Source organism: Eleutherodactylus coqui, chromosome 7, assembly GCF_035609145.1.
Source record: "Eleutherodactylus coqui strain aEleCoq1 chromosome 7, aEleCoq1.hap1, whole genome shotgun sequence".
Classification (NCBI taxonomy): Eukaryota; Metazoa; Chordata; class Amphibia; order Anura; family Eleutherodactylidae; genus Eleutherodactylus; species Eleutherodactylus coqui.
Window position 1 is genome coordinate 111,912,233 of NC_089843.1, and position 17,796 is coordinate 111,930,028.

At 48.5% G+C, this 17,796-nt stretch overlaps 1 protein-coding gene across 2 annotated transcripts in view; it reads left to right on the forward strand.

The window, feature by feature from the left end:
- The first annotated feature begins 2,268 nt into the window (after positions 1-2,268).
- The window catches only part of AADAT (aminoadipate aminotransferase), a 44,744-nt gene continuing 29,216 nt past the window's right edge, over positions 2,269-17,796 (forward strand). Inside the window, exons 1-2 of one of the 2 annotated variants that reach the window (XM_066573532.1) lie at positions 2,269-2,365; positions 10,470-10,538. In XM_066573532.1, the coding sequence (XP_066429629.1) occupies positions 10,472-10,538 (67 nt within the window). In that variant the 5' untranslated portion in view covers positions 2,269-2,365; positions 10,470-10,471. Of the gene's footprint in view, positions 2,425-10,469; positions 10,539-17,796 lie in introns of both variants that reach the window. The other variant, XM_066573533.1, reaches the window with a different exon arrangement.

The window sequence follows — 17,796 nt, forward strand, 5'->3', positions numbered from 1 at the left end:
TCACTGTATCCGCATTTTACGATTTCAGCTAGATGTCTCTGTATTTGACCAAATTACCCTTTTTCCATTCTTGCTTTTGTTGAAATCTTAACAGAAAACTGAGATTAGGTACTGACACTTTTCTGGGGTGTCTCCTGGCTGCTAGTGTCTAATAGCTCCCCTCTTTGGAATCAGCCAAGAAGACGTACAAATCTGCAAGGACCCATGTGGTCTGATGGTGGACAAGCTGTGCCCATAAACATGACCTCCCTGATGGTGGACAAGATGTGCCCATAGACATGACGTCCCTGATGGTGGACAAGGTGTGCCCACAGACATGACCTCCCTGATGGTGGACAAGCTGTGCCCACAGACATGACCTCCCTGATGGTGGACAAGCTGTGCCCACAGACATGACCTCCCTGATGGTGGACAAGCTGTGCCCACAGACATGACCTCTGTGATAGTGGACAGGGTGTGCCTATAGACATGACCTCCCTGAGGGTGGTCAAGGTGTGCCCATAGACATGACCTCCCTGAGGGTGGTCAAGGTGTGCCCATAGACATGACTTCCCTGATGGGGACAAGGTATGCCCACAGACATGACCTCCCTGATGGTGGACAAGGTATGCCCACAGACATGACCTCCCTGATGGTGGACAAGGTATGCCCACAGACATGACCTCCCTGATGGTGAACAGGGAGGTCATGTCTATGGGCACACCCTGTCCACCATCAGAGAGGTCATGTCTGTGGGCATACCTTGTCCACCATCAGGGAGGTCATGTCTGTGGGCATACCTTGTCCCCATCAGGGAAGTCATGTCTATGGGCACACCTTGACCACAGAAAATTGTCAGTGGACAAGCTGTGCCCATAGACATGACCTTACTGATGGTGGACAAGGTGTGCCCATAGACATGACCTCCCTGATGGTGGACAGATGGTGCCCATAGACATGACTTCCCTGATGGTGGACAAGCTGTGCCCACAGACAAGACCTCCCTGGTGGTGGACAAGGTGTGCCCACAGACATGACCTTCCTGATAGTGGACAAGGTGTGCCCATAGACATGACCTCCCTGATAGTGGACAAGGTGTGCCCACATACATGACCTCCCTGATGGTGGACAGATGGTGCCCATAGACATGACTTCCCTGATGGTGAACAGGCTGTGCCCATAGACATGACTTCCCTGATGGTGGACAGGCTGTGCCCACATACATGACCTCTCTGATGGTGGTCAAAGTGTGCCCATAAACATGACTTCCCTGATGGTGGACAGGCTGTGGCCATAGACATGATTTCCCTGATGGTGGTCAAGATGTGCCCATAGACATGACCCTCCTGATGGTGATCAAGGTGTGCCCATAAACATGACTTCCCTGATGGTGGTCAAGGTGTGCCCATAAACATGACTTCCCTGATGGTGGACAGGGTGTGCCCATATACATGATTTTCCTGATGGTGGTCAAGATGTGCCCAAAGACATGACCTTCCTGATGGTGGTCAAGGTGTGCCCAAAGACATGACTACCCTGATGGTGGACAGACTGTGGCCATAGACATGACCTCTCTGATGCTGGTCAAGATGTGCCCAGGAGACATGACCTCCCTGATGGTGGAAAGGCTGTGGCCATAGACATGACTTCCCTGATGGTGGGCAATTGATGCCCACATACGTGACCTCCCTGATGGTGGGCAGATGGTGCCCACAGACATGAGCTCCCTGATGGTGGGCAATTGATGCCCACATAAGTGACCTACCTGATGGTGGACAGATGGTGCCCACAGACATGAGCTCCCTGGTGGGCATGTGGTGTATACAGACGGGTCTAGTGACTCTGTCAGCAGTTTTCGCTGACAGTATTGTGCAGTTCCAGGAATCTGTGCCCATATTATGTGATATGCTCACGCTGGGTCCCGGCTCCGACTGCAGGACAGCATCTCCGTCCAGAGGCAGGTCACGTGACTAGAACCGCACGCAGCTACAACATATGCAGGCAGCAGGCTCACCAGGACGCTCCCGCCCTCGGGTACCCTCCACCGACAAACAGATCGCTGCCCTGTACAGCACAAGCTGTCCCTCTCTGCCCCGCGCCGGGTATGACGAGCTGAAGCTCCGGCTGCACTTTGTGATCCACATCAGAGCGCCGCGGCCGCTTCTGCACTGGAGCAAAGGAATCCAGAAGCTTCTGACGTGTGTGTCCTATAATGACCGCTAGGTGGCGGCCGCCGATGGGAAGAGACTTCCGCAGCGGAATAAAGCCACTTCAAAACCCGCGCCAAATTTGAAGCAGCATTTCCGCTGCGGGAGTCTCGCGGAATTTCGGTGCGATCTCGCTGCGGACATTTTGCGAGAGTTCCGTCCCGTGACCCGAGCCGCTGGTAAGGAGCCGTAGGCCGTGCTCGGGAATAGATTGAGCGCGCCTTGCTGGCGACCGCACGTATGTATGAGCGGGGCGGCGTGCGGAGGGGGCGGCTGTGCTGCGGCGTGGAGCTGTAGATTATAGTGTCCCCGGGGCATGCATGTGAGTGGGGGAATGTGATCCCGCGTGCACCGCCACATGTACGAGCTGTGCACTGTGTATACACTGCCGCTCCAAAACTTTACAGCCCCTCGGTTCTTCCAGGTTTTATGGTTATTTCCACAGTTTAAAGGGACCTGCAGGCTGTGAGTGAGGCCGGCTGTACATGACCGGGTTGGAATAGTGGAATCTGCGATTGTCTCCCGTTCGTCCGATCTGCGGCATTCCGCACCAGTTCCAGCCTGTGCAGCATCTGCATGTCCGCTCGCACACAGCGCGCTCCATGTTTGTGCGGATTCCACGCGGACGGCTTCAAATGCAATCAATGCAAGCGTCCGACCCGCGGCCCGCCATAGTGACAAGTAGGAATTAGAAAGGAATCTGTACTTCGCATATCCGACGGCGAGCCGAGCGGACTGTCCGCAGCACGGAGAAAGAAGAGAACAGGTCCGCGGCCGCTGCCAGGGTCGGATACCGCTGCGGCTCCTGAATGCGCCTGTGGTGTTCTCTCTCTGTAACACGCTTGGATCCGCCAGACGTGCGGACAGATGTTTTTTAATCAAATCTTTATTTTTGCTGCACCGTTGCTAGGCGATGATGCAGAATCCGTGACCCATCCGCAGGGTTAATTGCAGACTGGCTGCTGGTCGGACGGCTTCCCTTGACTTCAGGGGAAGACGTCCGCGTGCAATCCGCACAAAAATGGAGCGTGCTGTGATATATATATATATTTTTTTTCCATTGTGGAGATCGCAGTTGGTTTGCTATGAGCGGTGTTTATTGTGGATCTGCAGTGTGGACTCTGCAGCAGAAATCCATTCGCATGCAGGCGGCTGGAGGGTCCTACCCAGGGCACGTGACGGGGATTGGTGATGTGTGCGTAAGGTCTCATGCCCATGGCCGGGTCGGAATCCAACTGTGAAATCGCATAGCGAAACCAGACCCGGCGCCCCCCAAGAGACCCCATACTCACCTGTCTGGATTTGCAGTGGGTGTCTCGCCCCCAGCACGAAGTTGCCGTCTGGCTGCGAATTCCACAGTTGTAATCCGTCCATGGGCGTTTGGGCCTTACACCCCCCGAGATCCAGTGCTGTCGGCCTCCGCAGATAGTGCAGCGCTGGAACATCCGGACTCCTCACCATGTCACGCACTCGCTGCGCCCGTAGGTTGGTGTAGGAGCGCGTGCGTACGGGGCTCTGAATAGAGGCAGACTTTTCATTGACGAACAATCTGCGGAAGGCGGAAGCACTGGATCTCGGAGGAGTATGAAACCCACATAACCGGCTCCCGGTCCCCAACAGCACCATAACTTTTACAATGCTGTAGGGAAGTGACCAGTTCTTTTTAACCCCTTAATGACGCGGCCCTTTTTTCTTTTTTTTTTTCCTCGCCCCCTTTAAAAAATCGTAGCTCCTTTATTTATTCATCGACATTGCTGTATGAGGGCTTGTGTTTTACAGGATGAGTTGTAATTTTCATTGGTACTTTTTTATGTACCATATAATGTACTGAAAAACTTTTTAAAAATCCTCAGTGGAGTAAAATTAAAGAAAAAAACACATTGCGTTATCTTTCTGTGCATCTTGCTTCTATGGCGCTCAAACTGCATCAAAACCGCCATGATAACTTTATTCTATGGGTCAGTACGATTACCACGGTGCCAAACTTATAGCTTTTTTTTTTTTTTTCCATACATTTCATTTTTTGAAATTTTCTGCCGCCATCTTCTGCGCGCAATAACTTTTTAAATTTTGCCATCGACATAGTTGTGCGAGGGCTCGTATTTTTTGCGGGATGTCCTGTAGTTTGTGTTGGTACCATTTTGGAATACATACGACTTTTTGATCTCTTTATTGCATTTTTTTTCTTGAAGACGGGGTAACCAAAAAAGTTTTTGGTGTTCATTTTTTTTTTTTCTTCAAACGACGTTCATTGTGTGTGGTAAATAATGCGTTACTTTAATAGATCAGACTTTTACGGACGCGGCGATACTAAATATGTATTTTTATTTTATTTAGATTCTTTTATTGTAAATATGGCAAAAGGGAGTTTTTGAATTCTTATAACTTTTTTTTTTTTTTTTCAACAATTATTAAAATGTTGTTATTTTTCCTTTATTTTCTTTATGTCCCCACAGGGGACCACAACTAGCGATGCTTTGATCGCTCCTGCAATATGATGTAATGCCATGGCATTGCATCTTACTGCGATCGGGCAGGCAGTCTATCAAGCCGCCCCATGGGGATGGCTTGATAGGCATACTCCCAAGACAGCCCTGGGACTTTCAGAAGGCCCCCAGCTGCCATGACACCCACACGGCTCCCTGCGATCTCATCATGTGGGGGAGGGAGGGGGGGGAGGGCCGTATCGTTCGGCTCATTTAAAGGTTAACGGCCACGATTGGCTGATTGCAGCTGTTGCCGCTGACAGTTTCTTACCTCTCTGGCTCCAGCACGGGTCTCGTCTGAGTCGGCTGGATCTGCTGTTTTCGAGGCAGATGCGTCCCAGGGCACCGGACACATGCGCAGTGCTTTCTTTTTTGTTTTTGAATCTCATGCTTTCCTGCAGGTCCGCAGCACAGCCACAGTGTCAGCTGCGGGTGTGCCGCGCATCGGATGCTTTCCAGTGACTTCTGGAAGCCGTCCCTGTGGGATCCTCAGGAAAATTGAGCATGCTGTGATTTTCTCCTCGCGCATGCAATCCACACGCCCGGGGAAAAAAATCACATCTGCATGCTTTAAATTACCGTGCGGATGCTAATGCATCCCTATGGGCGACAAGAGCTGCAGACCTCCCGTGCAGGAGATATGCACAGATTTTATAATTAAAATCCGCCCGTGGACATTGGGCCTTAGTTTCACCAAATTAAATCTAGATTTTTGCCATTAAAGCAGCCCGACACCCTCTCCACTCGTATCAATTACAGGTCTGCCAATGTTTAGAGGAGCACAAGATGGGCAACTCGGTGGTTGTTCCTCCCCCAGTTCCCTGTGGGTCACGGGTGGGTCATCTAGCAGGAGTGCCATGCACATGACACGTTTACTACCGTTTTTTTCCAAAAATAAGCCCTAGCCTGTTTTGTTTTTTTGGGTGGGAGGGGCGGGGTATTTTTGGGGAGGTTTGAAGTATAAGCCCTGGTTACACTACATTAAAAAAAAAAAAAAAAGAATACATTACCTAGCAGGCTCAGTCTAGGTCTCTCCAGCTGCTCTCCATAGCTCCTTCAAGATTCCCACAGTCCTTGGACACTCATACAATATCACATCCTAGTTACGGGATTCATATATCACGCTTCCAGGAAGCAATGGCTTTGATTGGTTTGTCGACCGCTGCTCATCCAATCACTGCAGCTCTCGATGAACCAATTGTAGCCATTGCATTGTTTCATCAAGTGCTGCATTGATTGGCTGAGCAGCGGTTGAAAAACCAATCATAGACATCTGCTTCATGGAGGCGGGATTTGGGAATCCTGTAAGTAAAAAGTGATCCCGTGTGGATGGCCGAGGACTGCAGGAACAGCACCCGGACTCTGGAGAGCAGCGGGAAGGACCTGGACCGAGCCTCCTAGGTAAGTAAAATAAGAACCAGAGCTCTTTTGGGGCAAAAAATAATATGACAGGGTCTTATTTTTCGGGAAACACAGTAGATGATGAGAAATCCTCCTGCCATTATAGCCGTGTGAAGGGGGCACAGTCATAGATGGTGACCAGACTGGAAAGTCTTGTCACCTTTTGCAGAATTTGGGGTGTATTGGAGCTTTTTGTATTCCACTTTAATATAACAGTTACTATTGAAGCTTTGAGTAAAGAAGTCTGGGTTTTGCTCCAGACTTGGACATCCTGTGTTTTGGATTGATTGGCGCTCCGACAGATGGCAGAATGGTCCTATAATTTCCATGAGGACATGTATCACTGTGGAAGGATTCCCCCTCTAAAAACAAATGCTTTATTGGAAGATGCTTTAAAATTCTACCCAATATGACATACAGCAATAAATAGAAAATACATTGTGTTTATGCTCTTATAATACTCTATGCCGGGTAACAGGTAGGACAACAGTAAGTAATACAGTTAGGCCTCATTCACACGAATGTATGTGTAAAATGCTGCGGGAATCCCACAGCGGTTTACCGGTTTGTGTGAGCCGGCAGAGACCATGCATCTCACGCCCGTAGTCATGCGCAGTGTGTACCAAATTCATGGTCATGTGAGTGAGCCCTTGGAAGAATCATACCAATATTCATAAAATGTACGCATACAAAAGGCAGGTCAAACAATGGTCAAGTGATAGCCGATATCTCTACTATTACCCTGCCTGTCTGTGGTCGCCCACCACTTCACAGTGGCTAAATCCTATTGTCCACCTATTACACCCTAGAGCAGTGGTTGCAAACCTGTGGCATGCCTGCCAAAGGCGTCACGCAGAGCCCTGCCTGCTGGCATGCATCGGCGGCTGCTCACCACAGCAGTGAATACTGCTCGAGGGGCGGGCGCGGCTCCCCTGTCGGTATTCACTCAGTGGCACTGATCCCAGGCGCACACTGTGACATCAGTGTGCACCCGAAATCCTTCTTCCTTGACGTCTCCTCCTTGGTTCCGCTAGAGCAGAGGGGAGGAGGCGCCCGGACTTGCACACACTGATGTCAGTGTGCGCCTGGGATTAGCAGCAGAGCAGAGAAGCAATGGCGCTTCTACGAGGAGGAGGGTATAAATATATAGTTCTCAGGGCGAAGCTATTACTACTGGGGCTGATAAAGGGGATACTATTAGTAATAGTATCCCCTATATCGGTCCTAGTAATAATAGCATTACTTTGGGGCTACTGTGGGGAGGGGGTCACTATTACCGCTGGGGCTACTGTGGGGAGGAGGTCACTATTACCGCTGGGGCTACTGTGGGGAGGGGGTCACTATTACCGCTGGGGCTACTGTGGGGAGGGGGTCACTATTACCACTGGGGCTACTGTGGGGAGGGGGTCACTATTACCGCTGGGGCTACTGTGGGGAGGGGGTCACTATTACCGCTAGGGCTACCGTGGGGAGTGGGTCACTATTACCGCTGGGGCTACTGTGGGGAGGGGGTCACTATTACCGCTGGGGCTACCGTGGGGAGGGGGTCACTATCCCCGCTGGGGCTACCGTGGGGAGGGGGTCACTATCAATGCTGGGGCTACCGTGGGGAAGGGGTCACTATTACTGCTGGGGCTACCGTGGGGAGGGGGTCACTATTAATGCTGGGGCTACCGTGGGGAAGGGGTCACTATTAATGCTGGGGCTACCGTGGGGAAGGGGTCACTATTACTGCTGGGGCTACCGTGGGGAAGGGGTCACTATTACTGCTGGGGCTACGGTGGGGAAGGGGTCACTATTACTGCTGGGGCTACGGTGGGGAAGGGGTCACTATTACTGCTGGGGCTACGGTGGGGAGGGGGGGGTCACTATTACTGCTGGGGCTATGGTGGGGAGGGGGGGGTCACTATTACTGCTGGGGCTACGGTGGGGAGGGGGGGTCACTATTACTGCTGGGGCTACCGTGGGGAGGGGGGGTCACTATTACTGCTGGGGCTACCGTGGGGAGGGGTGTCACTATTACTGCTGGGGCTACCGTGGGGAGGGGTGTCACTATTACTGCTGGGGCTACCGTAGGGAGGGGGGGTCACTATTACTGCTGGGGCTACCGTGGGGAGGGGGGGTTACTATTACTGCTGGGGCTACCGTGGGGAGGGGGGGTCACTATTACTGCTGGGGCTACCGTGGGGAGGGGGGGTCACTATTACTGCTGGGGATACCGTGGGGAGGGGGGGTCACTATTACTGCTGGGGCTACCGTGGGGAGGGGGGGGTCACTATTACTGCTGGGGCTACCGTGGGGAGGGGGGGGTCACTATTACTGCTGGGGCTACCGTGGGGAGGGGGGGTCACTATTACTGCTGGGGCTACCGTGGGGAGGGGGGGGTCACTATTACTGCTGGGGCTACCGTGGGGAGGGGGGGGTCACTATTACTGCTGGGGCTACCGTGGGTAGGGGGGGGTCACTATTACTGCTGGGGCTACCGTGGGTAGGGGGGGTCACTATTACTGCTGGGGCTACCGTGGGTAGGGGGGGTCACTATTACTGCTGGGTCTACCGTGGGGAGGGGGGGTCACTATTACTGCTGGGGCTACCGTGGGGAGGGGGGGTCACTATTACTGCTGGGGCTACCGTGGGGAGGGGGGGGGTCACTATTACTGCTGAAGCTACTGTGGGGGGGGGGGGTCACTATTACTGCTGGGGCAGCTGGAAGTACTAAAGACCAGGAAAGGCCAATACTGCATCCAATTATCACATTACCTATATAGAAAACTCCAGCTGGGAGATAATCAGCCCTGCCGGTCCCTGTGCCCACGTATGTATAGATCATTAGGAACTCTTTTTACTAGTACATGTGAACAGACGAGTAGCTGGTGAGATTTGACTGCTGTAGATGTATAAACGTCTTATTAATTTCAGGAAATCTACTAAACTCTATTGTAGAGTACTTACAAAACCCTCCTAATGACTCACTCTATAGGGATGAAAGATTGAGTTCGGCAAAAGCCACATTGTCTGGAGTTGTACAATGGTCTTCTGTTGCATTGCATGCCAGATGTAGGTGTCTGGGCTGGACCTTTAAGGGGATTTCAACTCTTATGTGCATAGAGCTTAGTTATGTTCCTTTATACTTTTATGTTGTGGGGCATTTTCGCCATTCTCTGCTTGCTGTCAGTGCGCTCATACAGTCTCATTTATATTCAGATGTTGCACACTTGTTCTGATCTGGTGATTCAGTAGGGCAGGAGAGAAGTTTGTGCTGCTGTATTTCGCTTTTTCACGTTGCTCAGACTGCTCCCGATGGCGCTCTTCGGATAGCTGAATACTGCCCCCCCCGAAAATAAGCCCTAGCCTGATTTTTCAGGATTTTTGGGGAGGCTTGAAATATAAGCCCTACCCCAAAAATATGTCTTAGTTACATTACATTTAAATTAAGGGAATACATTACCTAGCAGGCTCGGTCCAGGTCCCTCCCGCTGTTCTCCAGAGCTCCAGTGTGGTTCTCGCATTCCTCGGCCGCTCACATAAGATCACTTCCTGGTTACGGGATTAATAAATCCCGCCTCCACGAAGCGATGGCTGTGATTGATTTTTTTTAAGCGCTGCATTGATTGACTGGGCCATGGTGCTCGAAGAACCAATCATAGCCATCACGTTGTGGAGGCGGGATTTATGAATTGGCTGAGCTGTGGCCAGCCAATTCATAAGTCCCGCCTCCATGACGCGATGGCTGTGACTGGTTCTTCAAGTGCTGCTTAGCCAATCACAACCATTACACTGGTTCATCGACCGCTGCTCAGTCAATCACAGACATCGCTTTGTGAATGCTGGATTTATGAATCCTGTAAACAGGAAGTGATCTTCTGTGGGTGATTGAGAACTGCAAGAGCCACGGCGGAGCAGCGTGAAGGACCAGGACCGAGCCTGCTAGGTAAGTAAAATAAGACCTAGTGCTTCTTTTGGGGAAAAAAATAATATAAGACAGAGTCTTGTTTTCAGGGAATCATGGTATGGGCCGTATACTAGAGATGAGCGAGCAGGCTCGTTTAAGGCTGATGCTCGAGCGAGCATAGGTCTTTTCGAGTAACTGATTACTCGTCTGAGCACCATGTGGAGGGGAGAGAGATCTCTCTCACTCTCCTTGCCGCCCCCCCACATGGTGCTCGGACGAGTAATCAGTTACTCGAAAAGACCGATGCTCGCTCGAGCATCAGCCTTAAACGAGCGTGCTCGCTCACCTGTACCGGATACCCTTAATTAAATGAAAATATGCACATATCTTATCCACTCGGGATGTAGCTCCCAATTCAATCTTGTGTAACTTCTTCACCTTTTGTAGTTCTGCTTAAACAGCCATAAATACAAGGTTTCTTATTATTTCTCTCTTTTTTCCCAGACATGAATCACACACGTTTTCTGACAGCTGTGAGTGCGGCCAGGCAACCCTCGCCTATCAGAGCAATGAGTAAGTAGAAAAATCTAAAGCCTTATGCTTAATTCATTCATCATTTAGTTAATTCTGTAAGTGCAAGCTAGTTCAACATCTAAAATGCACATAATGGGAGCCGATACTTATGTCTCACATTTAGCTGTCGAAGCAATCCTCCTTCTGTTTCCGTTTATCTGAATAAATATTACGAAGATAAACATTTATTTAGTCTGAAAATGTATCGGCTTCTTGGAAAGAAGAACTCTGATCCCGTCATCTACAGCCGCATTATACATGTATAGTCCATGGAGATAGGCAGCACTACAGAACTGGAAACTGGGGGTCAAAACCTACTTGCCTCTAGCAGAGTTTTCTCAATTGTGAATGAATCTTTGGAGGGGTGCCAGTGCTTTTCTGAGCTCCCTGGGTCCGTTTCATTGAGGTGGCCTTAATTGGCAGATGGCTAATAGTCATGTCCTGCTTAACCGGGTGCAACCAAATTTCACTGATATAATAACGCAAAAAAATCTGTGCCACCTTTATTACACCAACAACATATTAAAGCGACATTCCCGTCCTGGACAAAGATGGCCGCTCCGCTTCTCTGACTGTCTCATACACTCTCTATATTGGTATTCATTAGTAGTCTAAGACACAACACACTGCTTTGATTGGCCAGTGCTCTCCCATGTGAGCAGCACTGACCTGTCAGAGCAGCATGTGTGTCTTAGACTACTAATGCACAAAAAAACTTTGGGGGAGGCTAGTCTACAGACTGCCCAGAATAATTAAACCTTTCAAGCTCTCACTTTCACCCAACTGGTTCCTGAGGTAGTTGCTGTCAGAGCATTGTCCAACCAATATTATTCCACCATGATATGCACTTGTGTAGTGAAAAACCAAAAATATGTATACTTGTTAACTAAGCACTTTTTTTAAGGGGGTGGGGCTCAAGTGCTAAGTTCAGTCTACTGGCCTTGTCTACCTCTCCCACCTAACACCTTTTCCATTGTCCCCTAAGCGAAGCCTCATCTATACTTACATGCTCTTAAGGATGTTTTAGACAGCCCAAATCTCAGGCATGAAGGCTCTTCTAAACCAGTGTTTCCCAACTCCAGTCACAGAGACAGATAGGTTCTCACTAGGGATGAGCGAGTATACTCGCTAAGGCACTACTCGCTCGAGTAATGTGCTTTAGCCGAGTATCTCCCTACTCGTCCCTGAAGATTCGGGGTCCGGCGGGGAGCTGGGAGGAACGGAGATCTCTCTCCCGCCCGCTCTCCCCTGCTCCCCGCCGTGACTCACCTGTAAGCTGCGGCGGCTCCTGAATCTTCAGGGAGATACTCGTCTAAAGCACATTACTCGAGCGAGCAGTGCTTTAGCGAGTATACTCGCTCATCCCTAGTTCTCGCACTTCTAAACATAAATCACTGTAGAGAACCTTTTACACGTGCTATATAGATCAATCTAAAATATAACTTATAATATTTATCTAAAATAAATGAAGGACCACAATACAAATAAACTATACAGACACATTAAACGTAGCATGCATGGGTTAGGGATATCTAGTATGTGACTATACCCTTCAAGTGTGTTATTGTACTTTCCTCAGGGTGTACACGTTAGATTCTGTGTTGGGTCTCAATCACTTTGTGCCCCCGAACCTAACTCGTGTCTTTTCGTATAGACGGTCGCGTATTAACGCCCCAGGCATCTGGTGGGCAAACTGTCCCCAAGTGCCAAGGAGGGTTTGTCAAAGTACGCTTTATGATCTACTTAGTCAAAATAGACAAGTTCTCCAAGGTCATTTTTCTTTGGGGTCTATAGGACACTAGGATATTTGGACAGAAAATTTCGTCATGTCCTATCAAAGCAGATTTGAAACAACCTGAGGTTTTGATCTTGATAAGATTGAGTCGCATTACATTTAACGACCGGACCACTTGGCATTCTATTGACAAGATATATGTCCTAATGCCGTTCTTGTACTTTAGAATGAGAGTGTGTTGTATAGACTTCTAAAGGACTTTGAATGCTTTGTCCTTTACCAAGTAATATATATTATGCAGACTCATTCGGGGATCTTGATATCTAGATCTCAGATTTCTCTCAAATTTCTCAACGCAATTCCTCAGCAACCCGCACTCGGGTGCTGATTCATCAGGAGTTTGATTGTTCCAGATGATATTAATGCTGTCCTGATTTTCTATATAGCACCTCTAATACAAGTTTAGAGATAGCTCTTACTCTCAGAGGCAGCATGGACCTAAACTGATTTGTTTCCCCTTTTTTGCTAGCTAAACAGCTCTGATACTGGCTGACATAGCTTTTTTTATTACTAAAAGTGCACTTATGGTGCTCACACTCCTGGCTCCAAGAGCCTACTGACAGTCCTTCAGTCCTCAGGGACCCCCAGCAGGTCATGTTTCCAGGATTTCCTCAGTGTTGCACAGGTAATGTAATTATTGTTGGTGCCTCAGACATTGCCACAGGTGTTCTTACTATAGGAGATCCTGAACACATGACCTGTTGGTGGTCCCTGACGACTGAATCTGGGTAACACTGATATAAATGTTTATTTGCCCAACCATCGGGCAATGTAAATGTGCCAATGAAGAGCTGACAAACGAGCTCCTTGTAAACAGGAAGATAGTGATAACTATATAGGAACGAATGATCATATTAACGATTCTTAGTGCAGCCAATCATCTGCCAATGTACACAAAAGGTACATGTGCTGACAAACATGCTCATTGTTGGTCAGAGCTCGTTGGCACAGGCAGATGTGCCCACGTAAATGCACCATCCCAGTACCATCTTTAGGCCGGTGCACATCAATGGATTTGAATTACAGAATCCACGGACGATACGCAGTAATATTCACCAATGGGAAGCCATGAACTTCGATCGGACGTGCGGATTTGAATTGCGATATCCACGAGCGGAGTAAAAATCGCAGCATGCTCTGTTTTAGCACAGATCTGCTTCATTGATCTCTATGGTAGCGTTCTAATCACAGTGCATCCGCAGTTGCATTGCAGATGGCTGCGGATTGGTAGGCGGACAGTTCCAGGTTGCTAGGAGACCAGATAACAAAATGAATCAAAGGAAGCAGGAAAGGGAGGGAGGGGGGGCGATGGGGTGAAGACAGTTCAGGACGGAGTTTTTTAGCTCTACCACACAATTGTATATTGCAGTAGTCACAGGATTCGATATGGGCAGGCTCATTGCTCTTATGCAGGACTTTCCAGCAATCTGGGACACCAATCGGAGTGACTACCAGGACAAACTGCTGAAGGACAAGGCCTGGGAAGATCTGTCAACCCAGATCTATGGAGAACAGTGGACCACTGCCTCCACGGAGAATAAAAAGAACCTCTGTAAGTATTGTCTGCCATTATTTTTTGCAAATGCTTTGTATGTGATTGGTGTGTAGCAAATTTAATGCCAGGCGTGTTTGCGGAACCGTTAGGCAGGGTTCACACAAGGCGGAATTTCCATGTGGACTTTGCGCAAGTAAATTCCGCATGCATTTTTAAAGCTATGACTTGGCTGTGGATTTTGCAAAAATCTCATTTGCACAGTGCAAACAGGCCACGCGGAAACTGACATGCGGCTCAGAATTCAAATCCGTAACATATCAATTTTGGCGCAGTTTCCGCTGCGGACTCTCTTCTCTCTAAAGGGAGAGACTTCCACAGCAGAATACAGGCTGCAAAGCCACTTCAAAACCAGCGGGTTTTGAAGCAACTGATTGCTGTGGAAATCTCGCTTAATTTCTGTGCAGTCCCGCTGTTGACATTCCACGAGATTTCTGCCTCATGTGAACTCAGACTTAATGTGTTGTGTGGTTTTTTTGATCATTGAAATAATTATATATTAATTTTTTTTTGCTCACTCACTTTGTTGCAGTGGATGAAATCAAGCGGAAGTGGCGAAGTGCCCGGGACCAATTCCGCAAGGAATATACAGCTACAACGAAAAGTCGAGCTGCAGTTAAACGGAAGAGGCCGTACGTTTACCTCCAGCAGTTGATGTACCTGGCACCAACCATGGAACAGCGTCCGTAAGTACAATGTAACTACGAATAGTGCTGCCCTGTAGATGTCCAAAGCTTGCACTACGACCCGCCTGCTAGGTTAAGGAAATATGTGGTCAGTGTAAGTTTGAATTTATTTGCTTTGCCATCTTTTGATTTGTAATTGTAAGGACATTTGCGTATATATCGTGTTCCACGAAAGTTATATGTGCATCGCACTGCCTTCCCCAACACTGTTCCGCCATAAGTAGTATTTGTTTTACGTTGCAGAATTGCTGTTGAGTTCTTTGAGACGCATTGAAGGACCCCACATATGATATGATTGCATGCCGGAGTCTATAGCTACACTACTTTGTAGATCCCCAGTACGGTTAAATTAGTAGCTCCGGATGGCAATGTTAGTGCTACACTGCAAAACGTCATACTGTAGTCTTGCTGCTTTTTCTTATGACGTCATGCGTGTAGTGTAAAAAGCATTCTGATTACCAAAATGTCATATTTTGCACAGTAGTGGAACAGTTCCTATTGTCAGCGGTAAGGGGCCCACATGTCCTAGGTCTCTCCTTGTGTCTCATCTCCACCCCACATAGCTTTTGTCTAGTATGTGTGTCCTGTCTCTGTGCTGATAGTGATAAGTGTTCTCTACTGATATTACTGAAAAGTGAGCTAAACTAATCAAGGTTTTATCTCTTTGTCCACAGCTCATCTGATAATTTGGAGACTGTCTGTGATGAAGAGGTGGAGGAGGGAGAACAGTCTGTAGTGGCCACTTTACCTAGAGAAGATGTGAATGCAGGGAGAGATTGCAAAATTAGCAGCCAGGTGCCTGCTTTGCAGACGGCCTCAACATCTCCGGCAGTTCCTCGACCCCGTAAACTGGGCAGGCCAACAGCTGCATCTTCCCAGTCAACAGCGTTGGCCTCCCAGCAAACAGATATGCAGCAGCAGGTACTTGCCCTTCTACAGCAGCAGACCTCGCCGCGAAACTCAGCTGAAAGCTTTGGACAGCATGTAGTGATGCTGCTACGTAGTGTGCCAGAGAACCTGCAACTTGCAACGCAGAACTACATGCTGTATCTGCTAGAAATGTCATCACCACCAAACTCCCCCTACGAACTGCACTACACAATAGACCAGTACAGATGCCGACAGTCCCAGCGGCAATGTGCCACTGAACCGCCAGCCCAAACCCCACCCCCACAACCAACCCCACCACGGTAGTTTGCCTTTTGGCCATGGCTACCTGGAAAATCCAACTGCTGGGTATGCTTCTCTAACAGCCCAGCAGTTCCCCTGACCCGTTGCTCCGATACCAGGCCTTATGGAGCGGAGCACTGACATGCCAGCGAGTGCGCAAGAACACACTGGCATGCCTTTTGCCTCACCAAGCTATGATCCTGGGCCCCAGTATAGGGATTTGTAGTTGGTTGGTATGTTTTGTAAAAGTTTTATTTTTATACATTTGTTGTGGCTAATAAATAATTTTTTATGTTCACGAACTGTGTGTTTGGTGTATTTTTATGGTTTTATCTCAACACTTCCCGTATGTAAACCGTTGTGCTCAGATAAGGTATTGCGTGCCAAACAGAACAGCTACATTAGCATTCTGGTGCACTTTATACTAATAACCCAGTTTGTATCCACCACCACTATAAAGAATGAGTTAATGCATATAGTGTTTTTTCATAACACATTTAATATATTTAAATTTTTACAGTAACCAAGCAAAGGGTAACATGAGGTATAAGTTTATAGTATGGCTAAATTATGCCAATACACAACTATACTTGAGCAAATTGGGCCATATTGTATAAGCTCGCAATAAGTGTCAAGGTTCCTCTTTGTCTTGTGAGTCCCAAACTAAAAAAAAAAATGAAAAACCACTACCCCAAAAAAATAATTTGGAAGCCAGTAAAAATAAACAATAACATGGCTTAAAGAGTTCTGATCCTCAGGCTTCGTTGATAGAGGCCAGCTGCCACAAAACGTCTCCCTGAGAAGTCAGAAAGTAGTCCGTGAACAGGTCTCTAACATGAAGTCCAGAAGATGCAGGCTTATGCGATTTGGTTCGATTCCATGCCTTTAATTGTTGCGGTTGTTGAAAGTGGATCATCCATAACCGTCCAACCCACATCATTAGATCCAGCAAAAATGATGCAGAACCATGGCGGCTTTAATTACCGAGCACACGTTTTGGGGTTCTATCTGAATGGTGTCCAGGAAAGCTCACCACTTACTGGTAAACATTCCAAAGGCACATTCCACAAAACGTCTAGCCCGCGTGAGACAGTAGTTAAAGACTCGTCTTCTGGTGTCCAGCCCTCTGCCCAGAAATGACTGCAGAACATTGGTTGACAGGCCAAAGCCCTGCTCTGCAACAATTACGAATGGGGCAGTTGGATCTGAAGAACCAGGAAGCAGTTGTGGCTCTGGCAGGGCCAGCTGGTTGGCAAGAAGCCGCTGCCTCATTGTGGAAGTCTTGAAAATGCGCACATCTGCAGTGCTTCCATAGGCCCCGATATCCACGAGTACAAACTAGTAGTTGCTGTCGGCTACCACCAATAGAACTATAGAACAGTACTGCTTATAATTAAAATATCTAGACCCTGAATGCGGCAGCTTCTTCACATGGATGTGCTCACCATCCAGGGCACCGATGCAGTTCAGAAACTGAGCTTTAAATTCCTCTGCGATGTTCGCCAGTCTTATGTAGAGGGCGGTGACATCATCGATGGCTTCCGCTGCTCCGAAATGACATTGCAGGTCTTCCTGACAATCACACTGATGGTAGAGTGCCCCAACAGAAACTCAAAATGCTGTTATGCAAATGAGTTCCCGGTGGCGAGGAATCTGTAACGACAAGACATTACAAAGGAAAAAAGGGAAACGTATTCTTGGGCAAAAGGATCTCTAAACCACATGGTAACCGGCTTGCTCTTACCTCAGGGTGACCAGCAGACGCTCCTCAGAGGAGATACACCGGTGCATGTTTGTTTCGGTATAGCTCAATCTGGAATGCACCTTCAGCAGCTTGTCAAATGATGACACGGACATGCGGCAGAAGGCTGTGAACTTTTCCGGATGAGTGCGAAAGTCGCAGTAAAGGCTGTTGAAGCTGCCCTTACTGGGTCGCTGCGACACCAGAGGGTGAACCTAGAACTTCTTTCTTCTGGATTCTTCCTCCAGCATTGGACACTACTCTTCAAAAAAAAAGTAGTATCCGCAAGCCAAGTCAAGAGAGCAGTAGCCTGT